Here is an 18,235-nt window from a genome sequence, read left to right on the forward strand (position 1 = left end):
ATTGAGGGGAATACCCCTTCTCGGAGGTGAAAAATATAGAGTTATTTGCGAGTGAATATATTCATTTTCAACAACAAAAAACATGTTTTAGACGGTTTTTCGCAAATAACTCAAAAAGTAAGTATTTTATCGAAGAAGATATTCTTAGTAAAAATCTAGCTTATAAATAGTGAAAAGAATGGAGTACGCATGAAATCTGTATACCCAGTAGAAGCGGAGTTGTAACTAATGAAAAGTAAGTCCTTATTCGTCCAATTCCAAATCGAATATTTTAAAGTGAAATAACCAAAAAACGGAGAACTTTCCGGGGAAAACTTTTTAAAAATTTTTTTAAAGTGTTTAAAAACAGGTTTATTTTTGTTTTTTTTAACTTCTAACATTAAAAGTAAGTGAGTTACGCTCAAAATATTTTTGCTCCCTTTTATATTTTGGTAAAAACAATCGCGAAAATCACCCCCTAATTAGCATCCCAAATAAAATGAATCGTTACTGCTTCACAAGGTATTTTGTTTATGTATTCTTTATAATGATCTATAAGTTTTATTGGTTCAAACTGTTCAATTTTGAAAAAAATTGGTTTTAAAATAAAAAAAATTTTCTGATTTTGAAAAAAATTCCTTTTTTTTTCAAAATAACTGAAAAATTATTAGTAATACCAAAAACCTCAAACAGTAATAAAATGTACGTTTTGAGTTCTGATTATTTTGGATTTTTTGTTTTCCTGGTAGACAAAAATTGGTTATGCTAAGACTGTTCAAAGTTTGCATACACTCGTGATTAGTGACTTGTTCAAGCCATTTTAACTAAAGCCATTTCAAAAAGAAGCACTTTGAACCGATGAAACTTACAGATCATATAAAGAATACATAAGAAAAGTAAAATGTGAAGCGGTAACGATTAAATTTATTTGAGATGCTAATTAGGGGGTGATTTTCGCGATTTTTATACCAAAAAATAAAAAGGGTTGAGCCCTTTTATTTGCGTAACAATATTTTGAGCGTAACTCACTTACTTTTAACGTTAAAAGTTCCTTTAAAAAACAAAAATAAACCTTTTTTTAAACACTTTAAAAAAGTTGTAATTAATTTTCCCTGAAAAGTGCTCCGTTTTTTGGTTATTTCACGTCGAAACATTGGATTTGACGAAGATGAAATTTAATGAAAAAAGAAGATTTGATGAAATTTGACGAAGAAGGACCTACTCCTCATTAGCTACAACTCTGCTTCTACTGGTTCAACAGACTTCATATGTACACCATTTGTTTCACTTTTTTATAAGCTATATTTTTGCTAAGAATACATTTTTCGATAAAATACTTACTTTTTGAGTTACTTGCGAAAAACCGTTCATAAGCATAAAAATGAACATATTCACTTGCAAATAACTCGAAAAGTATTGACTTAGTGAAAAAACTCTATAGAACAAAAGTTGCTTAAAATTAGTTATTTTATCCAATTCCGGACTTATTTTGAATGTATATTTTCAACCCCAAGAAGGGTGTATTCCCCTCCATTTTTGTAAAATGGAGATGTAGAATTGTAAACATTTTCTTATATAAGAATAATAGACAATTTCAACTACCTATTCCCAAATTTTCATCCTTAATTTATTTTTTGGAGGTTTTCGATAAGTTTTGTATTCCTTGATCGGGCTAACAGATCTTTACACAAGTGATATTTGATATTAGGTATGAATACTGTTTACGCTATATTAATTATGTAATACAAATCTGTTCACATCTTTTAACTGTTAGCAACGCAAGCAAAATTTTAATGTGTATGTCGATCCATGAAAGAATTGCTGACCCCATTATTACTCTGATAATAAATACCTCGATAAATTTTTGTGTTTTGACTGAAATATGAATCTTAACTTAATTGTCGAATGAAGATATTTGGGTTCAATAGACGTCATTGTATTAATTTGTAGGCCTTAGCGTTTTGGTTAAAATTTCATAAATTATTTTCGGATTAAATTTCACAATAAATTTTGTGCATGATCTGAGCCATCAACCTATACATATAATTAAAGTAACTGAAATAATTTTAGTTATTAAAAATTTTAAATTAACAAAATACAAAATATTACTCTAGTAATACATTGTTACTCTAGTAATATTTATTTTGATGACACCCGACTTGGTCGTCGAAACGTTAATGAAATAATTTTTTTTAGTAAAATTGTGGCTTATTTCTCATTAAAAATAATTAATTATATCATATTTATTTTTCCCTTAAACGGACACCTGCCTTAAACGGACAGTTTATGCGGATCAACTACTGTCCATCCAAGGGAGAGTTCACTCTATAATAGAATAATTGTATCTAATTATTAAAAGTATTTGCTTTAAACGTGTGCAGAAATACATCATATTAACAGAGCTCGGAAAATAAGCACTTAAAAATTCTAAAAATGTTTTAAACAAATTGTTACAGTTGCTATTTTTGTGCCGTAAAAATTTTTTTGGATCACTGTTACTGTTAAAAAAACTGACACTGACACTGACTTTGGATAACTGACAAACTCCCTGAGCGTTTTTTGCAATTATAGGATTTGCAACATTTTGTTTTTTATTTGTTACTAAGCTCGATTTTCTTGGCCGGAGTGTATCTACCTTTATATTGTTCATAATATTTTATTATTCAATATTATATTATTAAATTTAAAATGTCGTTAGTAAACTCCAACTCCGACGACAACCTGGAGCTAAAATAAAATCACTAAAAATATTTGTTAAAATTACTATTACCTAGCATCATTTTATTCATTATATTCATTTATTCTTCTTCTTCATCTTTTTGTGTAGACATAACTCTGTCTGTTTTTCAATGTGACTCCCGTAAGTTGTCATTCCATCGTTTTCGTGGTCTTCCCACTGATCGCCTTCCTATTGGGGAACCGTCTCTCGCCGTCCTTACTACTCTGTTTATTGTCATTCGGCTTTTGTGGTCATTCCACCATTCTACTCTTCTGTTTTTCACCCAGTTATTAATGTTGTCCACCTTGCATCTCTGTCGTATACGTATATCTGCACTTCTGGCTCTATCACATAGTGTCTTACCATCGATTTTTCGAAGTGTTTTCATCTCTGCTGTTTCTAGCATTATTTTTGTCCTTTCTGTATCAGATTGTGTTGCTGTCGCGTATGTCATTATTAGTCTGAGGACTCTTTTGTAAATTCTGCCTTCCATTTCTTTTCCGATATTTTTATTTCTCCATATTGTGTCATTCAGGCAGCCTGCGGCTCTGTTTACTTTATTCACCTGAGCTTGTACTTCGGTTTCGAGCTTTCCGTAGATAGAGCTAGATAGTGTGATGCCTAGATATTTAAACTCTATGACTTGTGCTATTATCTGACCGTCCAGCTCTAATTTACAACTAGATTTGTTGTTATAACCATGCATTTAGTCTTTTTTGGGGAAATCAACATGTTAAATTTTCTAGCGGTTATATTAAATTGGTGCAGCATACGTTGTAAATCATCTTCACTTTGAGAGATTAGTATTGCGTCGTCTGCATAGCAGATTATTTTAAGTTGTTTTCTCCCATTTGGTATCTTTCTTTTGTTCTTACTTTTTTTTATTATTTCATCCATGATCAGGTTGAACAATAGAGAACAAGACAGGGAGTCTCCCTGTCTTATCCCATTGCCAGCTTCAATTGGGTCAGTTAGTTCTTTATCTACTTTTACTCTGATCGTGTTGTTCTGATAGATATTTTCGATCGTTTTAATTATTCCTAGAGGTACCTCTCTTGCGTAAAATAAATGGATAACGTCTTTTAATTTGACTCTGTCAAATTCCTTTTTAAAATCGACGAAACATAAGTATGCCGGTTTGTTGTATTCTACTGATTTCTCTTGAATCTGCCTCATTATAAATATAGCGTCGGTACATGATCTTCCCGACCTTAAACCTTGTTGTTCTTCTGCTAATCTTATAATTGTATTCAGTGTGTTTGTTATCACTTAGTGTTGTGTTTAATAAATTAATTCCTCTGTAATTCTCCGGGGGTCCGAATTACAGACTCATATTCATTTACAGAATTATGTTCATTAATAGCTGTAATTGACTAATGCATAGTTTTAATTATTGTAACAATTATTATTACAGTTAAACTATATAATATTAATGATATTTTATATATAGAATTAAGCCGTTTAACCAATTAAGCCAATTAACCAATTTCGATTTCCAATGCGAAAATGACATGTAATGAGAAATCAAGAAAGTTACCGCCTTCTCCAACGGATTTTTCAAGGGAAGGTAAGTGGTAAAAGAGGACGTGGTAAAAGTGGTAAACTTTACGAACGTGGTATAACATGACTACCACTGAACTGTCCCGCGCTGCGGTAAACAAAGTCAAGATAGCCATGATGATCGCCAACATCCGGAACGGGTAGGCACTTTAAAAAGAAGACATTCTTATTGGAACGCTAGATACCAATGAATTCCACTGCCAAGTGTGAGACTCTAAGATAACAGATCACGCTCAAACTACGAGGTAAATTTGGCAGAAGAGACGTTGTGACTTCCAAAAACATGACAACATCGCTGGAAGTGACAACGCGACTTGAACTACCCTATTTACAGAAGCCACAACGTATTATGTCCGCTTCCGTATATACCTATATATATATACAATATTTATTATGGTAAATCCTTTCCCCTCAAAATGTAGATCTATCGTAGCACCCCCCCCTCTTATCAAATATACAATTTTTAAAAAATAATCCCAAGTAGAAAAGGTGGAAGCCAAACAGCCTCTTCTGTATACCGGAAGTCACAACTTAACGTGCATCAATATATATATATATATATATATATATATATATATATATATATATATATATATATATATATATATATATAAAGTAATTAGGTAATATTGACTGATACTATGTAGATTATAGTTTTGTTTTGGGGTTGCAGTCATTTATTTTTTAGGGGCAGGATAAGTAAAACTCTGTGTTATTACCTAGCTTTCGTTATTATTTAACTTTTATTTTATTATTAAAAAAATAACTTTTTTTAGGAATAACCTCAAGTTGTAAGTCTTTTTTGTTATTTTTTATACAATGTATTTTAACTTAATTTCATTGTATTTATAATATACTCATTTCAGCTTACCCTGAAGAAGCAAATATATTTTGCGAAAGCTAGGTAATAACACAGAGTTTTACTTATCCTGCCCCTAAAAAATAAATGACTGCAACCCCAAAACAAAACTATAATCTATATATATATATATATATATATATATATATATATATATATATATATATATATATATATATATATATATATATATATATATATATATACAGTCCTCGTAGCCTAGTTGGTATATCGTTCCGCCAGGGAACGAGAGGTCTTGAGTTCGAATCCACTGCGATCCTATATTTTTTTTATTTTTTTGAAAGCGGTAAGCACAAAATTAGTTTGGTGTTTAAAAAAATTAAAACAAACTTTTATTTAAAGTATATTTATTTTTAGGAAATCATATAATAGAAGTATAACTTCTTACGTGCGTACAAAGTACACACACATTCTTTATTTTTAATAAATTAATTTACGAAAAAAAATAATGTATGTAGATTATATAATTCAAAATATATTTTACTTTCAGAAAACGGAAAATAGCTATTTGTATAACAAGGGAGGAAAGTGCTACTTTTCCTCACGAGAATGAAGTTTACTAAGTTGAAGTAATCATTCAAGGGAGGAAAATGCACTTTACTCCCATGTTATACATATGGTTTTTCCATCTTCATCAAATAACCAAGTCATTTTTTCATTTTTACTTAAGGCTATGGGTACATAATTCGCAAATATTTTACGGCTATCCCTACCTTTTTTGTCTTTACATGGCAAATTACGTGTAGTAAAATTCACACTGGTATGGATATGTGTACATATTACTAAAATGTCATTCTACTTGACAATGTCATAACTAGCTTAAAGAGATGGCTTTTGAATGTTCTTGGATAACTGGTATTTTTTGTATAATTGCAAATTATTAATTCAGTTAATAAATGTGATAATTATTTCACTAGCAATGTATTCAGTGATTTTAATAATATGTACCTACAACAAAAACTAATACTCAATCGAGAAAAGAGCAAAAGTGTTAAAGTGATATTTTAATAATATATTGTTACTATGGAACGCTTACAATTTTGAACATCTTTAAAAACAAAATACTTGGATCACAGAATATATCTTAATGTATTCTCTGCTTCTATCTTCCATAAATAATACACAATAAATAACTTTTTATAAAGTTCACCTCTTAAATCAATTATTTATCAAATACACTATATATCAATATTATTTAATCAACAACTAAAAATATTCCCGATTCATGTCAAATAATTATTTAAAATTGTCACTGATTGTCAGTGTCTGACTGACAATATTCTATTCGACTAAGTGCGTTGTATGACAAAGATAGATTTGGAAAATATTACCACGGACATTGTGTACGTTTTTTTCGAATCCTGAAAAAACCAATAAATATTTTTGAAAAATCTAAACGCAGAATGAAAGACTAAATTATTACCGAGGACCGAAAGTCCCTTAGAATAAATAAAAAGTTTATTTTGAATGAGATATTTGAAGTTAAAAATAACACTAAATTTTCTCTTAGTTTTTCACCCCTGTAACTTATTAAAATAAACAATATAGAAGTTCTCAGGGACTTTCGGTCCTCGCTAATAGCGTAATCTTTCATTCTGCGTTTAAATTTTTTAAAAATACTTATTAGTTTTCTCAGGATTCGAAAAAAATGAATCCCCATTTGAATAGCATTGCAGCCGAAAAAACGTACCGATCCTCTTAATTTATTTATGTAACTAACCAACAAAATTTATTAGCCATTAGAGTGAAAACTTAGTCTTTTTTTTTTCATTTAAATTCACGTCAATGATATTTTTTGTAATTACAAAATTTTTACCATTTTTTTAATTTCGGTTGGGATTTTTGGGGAAAATAACCGCTACCCTCTAGCTAGACCGGCATCTTTGTATTAGGATATCATGGAAGAGTCATGTTATTTATAGTATAATGGGAAGAGTCACCAGAAAAATTTTCAGATTGCGTAAAATACCTACTCAAAAATGTGTAACAGCTCTCAGGCTTTTAATTTAAAATTACTTTACATTTTAACGATTATCTCCAACATGTACCCTCAAATGATTTTTCAAACTGCTTGTTGCAGTAAATTGCGCCAAACATATTTCACATTTATAAGGCTTTTCCCCAGTGTGCACTCTCAAATGTCTTTTTAAAGTACCTGCTTCACTAAATTGCTTAAAACAAATTTCACATTTATAAGGTTTCTCTCCAGTGTGTATTCTCAAATGTTTTTTTAAATTTTCTTTTCGACTAAATTGCTTATAACAAATTTCACACTTGTAAGGCTTTGCTCCAGTGTGTGTCATTAAATGCTTTTTCAACTGCTCATCTCGACTAAATTGCTTAGAACAAATTTCGCACGTGTAAGGCTTCTCTCCAGTGTGTGTCATTGAATGCATTTTCAAATTCTCATTTCGACTAAAATGCTTAGAACAAATTTCACATTTATAAGGGGTTTCCCCAGTGTGTACTCTCAAATGTGTTTTCAAATGTCCTGCTTCACTGAACTTCTTAGGACAAATTTCACACTTGTAAGGCTTTGCTCCAGTGTGTGTCATTAAATGCTTTTTCAAATTTTCATCGCGACTAAATTGCTTAGAACACCTATCGCACGTGTAAGGCTTCTCTCCAGTGTGTGTTATTGAATGCATTTTCAAATTCTCATTTCGACTAAAATGCTTAGAACAAATTTCACATTTATAAGGCTTTTCCCCAGTGTGTATTCTTAAATGCCTTTTCAAATGTCCTTCTTCACGGAACTGCTTAGAACAAATTTCACACTTGTAAGGCTTTTCTCCAGTGTGTGTCCTTAAATGCCCTTTCAAAAACCTATCTCGACTAAATTGCTTAGAACAGATTTCGCATTTATAACGCCTTTCTCCAGTGTGAGTTACCAACGTTCTTTCTGATTTCGTTTTAACCTCCTGACGTAAACCTAAAATAAAAATCAAGTTATAAAACATTGCATGCAGATGTGAGATAATAAACAAAGATGTAAAAACTCAGAATAAAGTAGGAGTACGGTACGTGCATTCACATCTCTAAAAGTTTATCGTTGTCTGTTAGTATTTTGTGGCCCAAACTAGTTGGTGCAATGTCGCGAAACCAGTGTTTTTATGTATTTGTATACATTGACCTTGAAACGTTTTGAATGCTTGCTCAGATAGGGACAGGGGTTAATAAAAACTACTTGGATACTGGGGTCGAAATGGGACTTTAAAGAAGAAGGAGCAAGAACACTCAATCTTTCAATGCGAACGGCAGCTCAGATTTAGTTAGGTGGCGGGCAGTGAGTTTGTTTTAGGGGATTAAAGGGTTTAAGAACAGCTAACTAGCATTAAAAAATGAACAAAGAATACTTACAAAGACTAGTACCTTCCTACTATATAAAAAAAAGGACGCCGTTTGGAAAAGGTCCTCTAATTCTCTACTAGATACTTACTGGACAGATTTTTCAACTTACGGATACTATTTCGGGCGACATTCACAGGATGTTATTCTTTTGGGTCTAAATTGGCAATTTACATCTTTTTGGGCTGCTATGCCACCTTCTATTTTTTCTTTTGCTCATTAACTCATTACAACTTGCATTAGTATTTTTGTTAATATTTTTCCCAAGGGTAGCACAAATAAAAAATACTGAACTAAAAGACACAAATAAATGGACATGATCAATCTGTTTATTAAAAACTTTTAAAACTTTCTCTAGTCAAAATCATATTCAACAACAAAGGAAATACATGACTTTTACAACAAGAATGACAATATAAAACAAGAAAGACAAAAATATTCAAGCTACAAAAATAATTGAAAATGTTTCAATATTTATCGAGCAGTGTAATTATTTGAAAACAAAACTTGACCTACAAAATAATTTAATTTTACAAACAAGTTATTACTTTAAACAAATGCTTACGACAGTTAACAGAATGCTACAAAAATTTATATATTTAAGCTTCTAAAATTATTATTCTCACAGATTTTTAATGACCACGAAAATAATTTTTATAATAAAAAAAAAACAGATTAAAAATTTTACCAATTGCACATCTAAATGTTTTCTTGAAAGTCATCACTTTTATTAAGAAAAATTGTACCATACCTACCTTATTACGAAATAATTTGTCACACACCAAAACCCAAGAGACATCTGTATCCTCTAGACGAGGCTAATCTGTATCCTTGACACGAGGCTAAAAAACAAAATGGACGGCTAATCACACGGGACTCTAAGCATGAGGAAGGCAGTATTGCGGGACTCCTGAATACCAATAGGGGATGATTATGGCACTGACCGGCAACCACACTAAACATGTCCAAACATATCACCATATCCTCCAACAGTCAATAATTCAGGCTGGATCGTCAAAGGTCATTTTTCAAATCCTTTATAGAAATGGACCATTGCTCCTAATCAGTCATGACGTTACAAACAAATCACCACATCCGATATTCAACTCTGGCAACTATTCATGCCGGTGTTATGCAAATTAAACCAATTCGACGCATTTTATGCTATACGTCTCATGCCGGCATGCAGGCGCAATCAGACGCGCGCTGCCCTTGCGAGTTTCTTCCTTCGATGTTATAGCGAAACTGACCTCGAGCTCGAGCCTCGAGCCCATCGTTGCCACATTTTATTTACGAAATCTACTGCATGTTTGGCCAAAATCTACTAAATCAAAAACTAAAATCTACTAAGTAAAAAACTAAAATATACTAAAACTTTATTAACATATTTATATAAATACTTTGTTTTTTTTTTTATAATAAAAACAACAGCTATAGTTAGAAATTTATGTGAATTTGATGGCAGTAATCGATTATTTATTTGAGTAAACTTAAAATTTTTTGTTAATTATTAAAAATATTGTACAAAATGTACGTTATTATTAATTAAATTTATGTCAAAAATTGAAATTCAGTAGTATTTTGTAATTATATCCATAGAAAACAAATCAAAACTTTACCGATTTAGTAATTATTCAATATTGATAACTATCGATTAAAAATCGAAAGCGGCCATCATGTAAAAGTCATCTGTCATTTGTCATATGAAATTTTTATTTTATCTATAATTTAAATAATCTTAAATTGTAAATTACAAATGTAAGTAAATTCCACTTCAGGAATTAATGTCTAAAATTCTAATTAAAACATTCTTAAATTGTTAATGCAAGTAAATTCCACTTACACAATAATTTTAGAGCACAAAATATCTATAATATTGACCAAATAGAGGTTATGTTTATATTTATATGTTTACTAACAAACAACCCAGACGAGCAGAAGGCACAAATGGAAAGGAAGTAAAAACGTAAAGTAAGTAAGAGCCGAAGACGAAGGAAGAGGAAAGAAGTCGGAAGCCATTTCCGGTTGTTTCCTGTTTCACACGTGCCATGACGATGAAAGAAAAGCGACGTTGTCAGCTTTTTTTGAAACAAGAAAGCGAAAGCTTTAAAATTAATTTAAAAATGTGATAAATACTAAAAAAATCATTTCATTTTATTCATAACAAAATGTTGAAATCTACCAAAAATCTGCTAAAAAATATTGCCTACTAGAATTCTTACAAAAATGTGAAAAATCTGCCAAAAAAGTAGAAATCTACTAAATGTGGTAACGCTGACTCGAGCCTCGAGATGGCTTCCTACGCGTCGCCTCTCCTCGCGTGTCGAGTCGAAGCGTTGTGGCACAACCACCGCGTCCAATCAAAAACTATCCTCTCCGCACTATTTTTCAAAAATAGCGTATCATAGGAGAGGACAGTACAACGGAATTTTACAAAACTCGTTCAGAATGGTTTTACAAAAACATTCTCAGGAAATTCGAAGGATAAACAAACCAATTAACGCAGATGTTTTTCTACGCAGCAATTTGTATGAACAAAAAGTATTATACAGAGTACTGTAACCATAATTTTCAAAATTCAATGGATTTATAAAAAAAATATTCGAGTAGTTTTTTGAACCCTTAAATGCTACAACGTACAACCCTTAGGAAAAGTCAAAGAATAAGGAATGCACGTAATTTTACACTTGTTGTCATATTCTAAATTTGAAAAACTATATATAGGGCAGTCAATGAGGATATTTGGCTCCGAATTCCATCCTACTGAATCGATTTACTTGATATTTTCACAGTAAGTAGGGCTCAAGAAAAGTCTACCCTATGCCGAGATGTGCTTTTATCTTGGTGGTGGTTTCCACCATAGGCGTAACCAGGAGGGTTTTGGGGGTTATAACCCCCCATTGGGATGGAGTTTGAGCTCTATACGCTTAACACCATACCACTCAGAGACCTTTCAGTAGTTGTAACCCCCCCTTTCAGTAGTTGTAACCCCCTCTTTCCAGTAGTTGTAACCCCCCCCTAGGATCATCCTGGTTACGCCTATGGTTTCCACCCCTTCTCGGGGGTGAAATATTTTTTGGTTAAAATAGCCACGGAAGAGACTAGAGAACCTAATTCTAAGCAAAGACTGTTCTATAATTATATTTTTAAAACTCAATACTTTTTGAGTTACTCGTGGTTGAAAATTGGCCATTTTCATTGAAAAATGACACCTTTACGGACGGATTTTTGCGAATACCTTAAAAACTATGTATCTAACAAAAAAAGTATACAAACTATTTTTGTAGCTTACAGAGAAACAAAGAGATTCGATCCTTCATAAATCTTCTAGTTATAATACAAAAAGGGATATGGTAGGTGAGAAGAGTTTGTTTTTTGGTGCATGCTCAAATCGGTGTATTCAACTTGAAATAACAGAGAAACCGTCGATTTTAGGTGTATAGTAATACTAATAACTTATGTAGTACTTGAGAAGACCTTTAAAATGAGCAATATTAAATGTCGATTACCTTCAAACTAAGCGGGATATGCTGCAAAAAAAAATTATGACTAATGTATTTTAAGAAGAAATGAGAAGTATATTTAACTCCTCATCCATCAGAATTTAAATACATCGTTTTCCTTCTACAATACTTTTATTATAGTTTTATTTCTATGTTAAAAAAATTAGACTGGTATAAAATGAATGGTTTTTGAAAAATGTTTTTCAATGGTTTTCTCCATGTAACTAGAAAATCATATGAGATACGAAAAAAAGTTACTACACAAAAATGTAGGGATTTTTACATAAAAATTTCGTTTTTATTTTTCATTACAGTATCTCTTATCGTTTTCAAGTTACAAGGAGGAAATGGAAGATTTTTAAGAAAATTTAAAAATACGCTTATAATTTTATCTATTTTAAAAAAAAAACATTCATTTTAAACCCGTCCAACTTTTTGAAGATGGAAAGAATACTATAATCAAAGATATTGTAGGAGTAAAACGATGCATTTACATTCTGGTGGATGGGGGTTAAAATTACTTCTCATTTTTTCTTAAAATACAGTAGTTATCAATTTTGTTTGCAGCATATCTCGCTGAGTTTGAATGTAATGGACCTTTAGTATTGCTCATTTTAAAGATCTTTTCAAGCACTACAAAAGGTATTGGTAGCATTGTACACATGAAATCGACCGTTTCTCTGTTATTTCAAGTTGAATACACCAATTTGAACATGTACCAAAAAACAAACTATTTTCACTTACCATACCTCTTTTTGTATTATAACTAGAAGATTTATGAAGGCAAGTGTCTCTTTGTTTTTTTATAACCTACAAAAATGTTTTATATAGTTTTCTTAGTTAGATGCATGGTTTTTAAAGTATTCGCAAAAAACCGTTCGAAAAGGTGTTATGTTTCAATGAAAATAGCCAATTTTCAACCACGAATAACTCAAAAAGTATCGAGTTTTCAAAAAAATATATACAACAGTTTTTGCTTAGAATTAGGTTCTCTAGTGAATTCCGTGGTTATTTTAACTAACAAATTTTCCACCCACGAGAAGGAGTGGGAACCACCCCAAGATAAAAGCACACGGCATAGGGTAGACTTTGAATTAGGAGATAAGTAGAGGCTATTTCCAAAATTTCATTAAAATCCATGCAGTAGGATAGAATTCGGAGGTAATATCCTATTCTTGTTCCCATTGACTGGTGTAATAGGGAATAATCAGATTTTTTTGACATGCCATTCCTATTACAGCATTTCATTGGCTAGAATTAGTGATGAGTTTTTATAACGTCATTATTAAATTTGGTTATATTGTAAATGGTAACTGGCGTCTGTCATAATATTGGAGGTTATAAATATATGTATAATGCCAAATTATTGTTTTAAAATTATATTTTATTAATTTAGTTTATATTTTAGGTTTGTTTCAACACAACGAGAAACCGTCCATGTAACGATCACCGTCCTGCACAGTAAACAAAATAATCCAAGGAACGCACGATATACAGGCACAGAACGCATGGAACGTATTATTTTATAGTAACCTGATCGTTACATGACGGTTCTGCGTTGTGTTGGAACAAACCTTTTAACGACAGTTTATTTTTTAACCAACTTCACTTTTCCTTCCCTATCCATGATTGGCCAATTAGTTTGTAATAGTCTTGTATGGTAGGTTTAGTTAGGCGTTAATTTTAAGAAATGTTGCTGGCTAAATGGGCACAGATCTCAAAGGCCATAAAAGAAGAAAAAATAAAGTAAACAAACAAAAATCTTACATAACCTTCTAAAGGACAATGTCAGTTTGACACTTATAGTAGTTATCTTTGTTGCACAAGTATGCAAGCCAAGAAAGAGAGTAAGAAGAAGTTATCTTTGCTTCACACTCTTTAAAGACAAAGAGAAACAGTCTAGCAAGTGGCTGCTTTCGTAAATACATATGTTTTTTATTTGGTAACAGCGCTTTTCTGTTAAACTTGACGGTAGCGAAAAAACTAATATATGAGGAACATTTAGTTGAATTTGTTTGCCGTCAACTTTGTATACGCTGTGAGCTCGTACGTAGAAGGGATATTTACAAATTCGCGAGCGCCAGTAGTGGCAAGTCTGTAAACGATTACTGGAAATTTGACATAAATGTCAAAGTGATTAATTTAAAATTAAAATTAAAAACATTAATTATAAAAAGTATTAGTTTGTCAAAGCTGTGTTATATATTTTTACCTTAAATATACAATACGTTTTAAATACTGAATTTAAGTTTTTTTAATGTTCCGTAATATCTAATTATAAATTAATATATTAATCTTACCGCCATCTACACGATAATTGTGAAAGTATCCGAAGTACGAAATTCATATTTTATCAATAGAACGTCAAAATGATTAGCAAAATCTTAAAAAAATCGATTATAATTTAATTACTTTTTTGCGTTGTAAATATTAAGCGATAATAATTAAATAATAAATTTAAAAATTACCAGTGAAAGTTGATTAGTAATCCGCCAGGAGCGACACCAGCGAAGCTCACAGCGTATACGCTGTGAGCTTCGCTGGTGTCGCTCCTGGCGGATTACTAATCAACTTTCACTGGTAATTTTTAAATTTATTATTTAATTATTATCGCTTAATATTTACAACGCAAAAAAGTAATTAAATTATAATCGATTTTTTTAAGATTTTGCTAATCATTTTGACGTTCTATTGATAAAATATGAATTTCGTACTTCGGATACTTTCACAATTATCGTGTAGATGGCGGTAAGATTAATATATTAATTTATAATTAGATATTACGGAACATTAAATAAACTTAAATTCAGTATTTAAAACGTATTGTATATTTAAGGTAAAAATATATAACACAGCTTTGACAAACTAATACTTTTTATAATTAATGTTTTTAATTTTAATTTTAAATTAATCACTTTGACATTTATGTCAAATTTCCAGTAATCGTTTACAGACTTGCCACTACTGGCGCTCGCGAATTTGTAAATATCCCTTCTACGTACGAGCTCACAGCGTATAGGTGGGTTATGATGTCATTAAATATATGACGTACATTCCTCATTATTTGACTGTTAGTTTACCTCGAATATAAAGAATAAGGATTTACAGGATACATTAAAATTTATCTTCTAAGAAGCTGTTTCTGCAGCAGACATGCCCAGTTGGCCATATTCTGTGCAAATTAATAAACTATTGTATTTTTTATGTTTTTTTTATTATTGATCAATCAAGTGACCACCAATTTCATAAATAATTATACATATTATTTTAGAATTACTTTACATTTTAACGATTATCTCAAACATGTATTCCCAAATGCTTTTTCAAAGTTCCAGCCTGACTACATTGCTTAGCACAAATTTCACTTGTAACGCTTTTCTCCAGTGTGTACTCTCAAATGCTTTTTCAAACTGCTTGTTTCAGTAAATTGCTTACAACAAATTTCACACTTGTAAGGCTTTTCTCCAGTGTGTATCCTTAAATGTTTTTTCAAATGTTCGTTTGTACTAAATTGCTTACAACAAATTTCACATTTATAAGGCTTTTCCCCAGTGTGTATTCTCAAATGTCTTTTCAAACATCCTGCTTCACTAAACTGCTTACAACAAATTTCGCACGGGTAAGGCTTCTCTCCAGTGTGTACTCTCAAATGCTTTTTCAAACCGCTTGTTTCAGTAAATTGCTTACAACAAATTTCACACTTGTCAAGGCTTTTCTCCAGTGTGTATCCTTAAATGGTTTTTCAAATGTTCGTTTGTACTAAATTGCTTACAACAAATTTCACATTTATAAGGCTTTTCCCCAGTGTGTACTCTCAAATGTGTTTTCAAATTACATGCTTCACTAAATTGCTTAGTACAAATTTCACACTTGTAAGGCTTTTCTCCAGTGTGTGTCCTTAAATGATTTTTCAAAAGCCAATCTCGACTAAATTGCTTAGAACAAATTTGGCATTTATAAGGCTTTTTTCCAGTGTGAGTTACCAACATTCTTTCTGATTTCGTTTTAACCTCCTTCTGACGTAAACCTAAAATAGAAATCAAGTTATAAAACTTTGCATACAGAAATGGCACATAATAAACAAAGGTGTAACAACTCTATAGTGTTTGTCACTCCGAGAAGTCAGTACAGGTTCTTACGGAGTGCAGCGATGCCAGTTCGCAGCCTCAGCGTACTTTGAACATCGTGCTTGGAGTACTGGGTCGAAGCAATTGGCAGTTCGTCCTAAGCAATACGCCCTCTAGTGGCTATTGCAGTAACGTTGCTAAGAGCCATTATTTATTTTCTTTCACGTTGAAGGAATATTGTGTTTGTCTTTTTCGAGTTTTCTAGTACTTTATTTTAGCTTTAAAAATAAATTAATATTGTTGTGTTCCCGTTGTAATAGTTGGGTCAAAAGGAACCCAGAATAAGTTTTCATCTCTTCCCAAAACCAAAGAAAACGAATCAGACTGAAACTCAGGTGGGTTTGACATGTGCTTTTTACAATAATTACAAATGCTGAATGCATGATTTGAATTTCTACTAGACTTGTGTTATGGATGGATTTTACGGACTGTGATTGGTCCTATTCAAATCATTGACATTTAAAAGAAATACGTCAACAACCCTGTTTTCTCGTTTGTTTTTGTTTATCACTTGTTTATGCAGTATTTATGTTATGTAATATCATAGAAAAGAGGGTTTATGTATAATGTAAAAAGTTTAATGTTTTTTATTTTTAATAAAGGTTCTAAGAAAAAAATTCTTGAAAAAAATGATTATTTTTGGTCTTCTAAAGTGTACTAGTACCTTAAATACTTACAACCAACCACAATGGTTGGTTCCTTTAAAAAGGAGGAAAATTTCTGCTGCACCACATTCGTTATAAGTGTGTTGAGCAGAATATATCATTAGGTAAAACTCATTAATATTTTTAATTGTTTGGTATTGGCATTCACATTAGTGATTCAGCCAGTTAGAAGTTAATGTAGTAGTCCTCTAACCTAAATAGCCCTAACTACCCTAAGGGAATATCCATAAGAAAAATTCAATAATTATAGCAAAAGGAACAAGCGTGACATACAAGACGACGGGTGAAGCAGTTGACACTTCACCTGCTTCCAATGAAAATGTAAATTATACATGTAAACATTGCTCCAAAAAAGTTAAAAGTAAAGTGACGTGCATAAAGTGCAGTGAAATATTCCACCCAGCATGTTTAAAACAAGCTAGTGAACTAAAAAACAGACTGGAAACATGAACCATCTCAACAAGTTGCTGAGATTGACATAAATGAAGACTCCTACCTTAGAGAAGAAATCAAACTCTTGAAACAAATAACAACAGACAAAGACACTATAATATCCGATAAATGCCAGGTAATACTTTTACTCAACGAGAAAATAACGTCATTAGAAAATAAAATTTCCATCATTTAATAAAAATCTACCAAGACCATATCAAAATAGCAACCAACCAAAAAACTTGCTTCCAATAGATAAGGTAAGTGATACAAAAACCTTATCTGTAACAAAAAAACCAAATCAACAAAAATAAACATCAAGGCAATTTGTCATCACCAACACATATTGGAACTCCTAATTTACAGGGTGATCCAATAATAAAGATTAACCAGGTAGCAGCTGAAATCATGAGAGTACAAAGTGAACAAAAATTAAATGAAGTAATCAACTTAACCAATGACAATCTGGCAGGAATGAAACCTTCAACATCAAAAATAAATTAAGCTAATCATCACCCGTCGGAAACAGAAGGTTTTACCTCAGTAAAAAGGAAAACTAGGAAAACCCGTAACCATAATATAGGCAGTGGAGATGGGGATGAAAATTTCCAGGGTACAGATAAAACTGAGAAGAAAATCTGGCTTTTCTTGTCACGAGTCCCTGATACTGTAACAGAAGACAATATAAAGGCCTATATTACGAAACAATCAGGAGAACAAAATACTTATGTAAAGAAACTTCCAACATACTTTGTCCGATCCAATAACCAAGCCTTCATGATAGGAGTCGATCCCTTTCTACAAGAAAAAGTTTAACGAAAAAAATTTCTGGCCGAAAAACGTATATTTTAGTCGATTCAACTTCAGGCAAGGTCAACGGTTCCTGGAACATCCTCAACCTAACCAAGGGGAAACTTTTCAGATCAGTTGAATGGAACTTTTTGACGAATTCATTGGCTGGAACAATAGCTAGCAACTGATTCCGATATTTTTATACTTTTAACAATATTTTATCAGTCTCG

The 18,235-nt window shown here is 31.5% G+C and overlaps 1 protein-coding gene across 4 annotated transcripts in view; it reads right to left on the reverse strand.

Moving 5' to 3' along the window:
• The window catches only part of LOC126888830 (zinc finger protein 678-like), an 89,445-nt gene that overhangs the window by 36,726 nt on the left and 34,484 nt on the right, over positions 1 to 18,235 (reverse strand). Inside the window, exons 3-4 of one of the 4 annotated variants that reach the window (XM_050657249.1) lie at positions 16,000 to 16,016; positions 5,511 to 8,056 (exon numbers count right to left, since the gene is read on the reverse strand). The exons of 2 other annotated variants lie outside the window; for them this stretch is intronic. In XM_050657249.1, the coding sequence (XP_050513206.1) occupies positions 7,163 to 8,056; positions 16,000 to 16,016 (911 nt within the window). In that variant the 3' untranslated portion in view covers positions 5,511 to 7,162. Of the gene's footprint in view, positions 1 to 5,510; positions 8,071 to 15,999; positions 16,017 to 18,235 lie in introns of those variants that run through there. One more of the 4 variants, XM_050657250.1, reaches the window with a different exon arrangement.

Source organism: Diabrotica virgifera, chromosome 7, assembly GCF_917563875.1.
Source record: "Diabrotica virgifera virgifera chromosome 7, PGI_DIABVI_V3a".
Lineage (NCBI taxonomy): Eukaryota > Metazoa > Arthropoda > Insecta > Coleoptera > Chrysomelidae > Diabrotica > Diabrotica virgifera.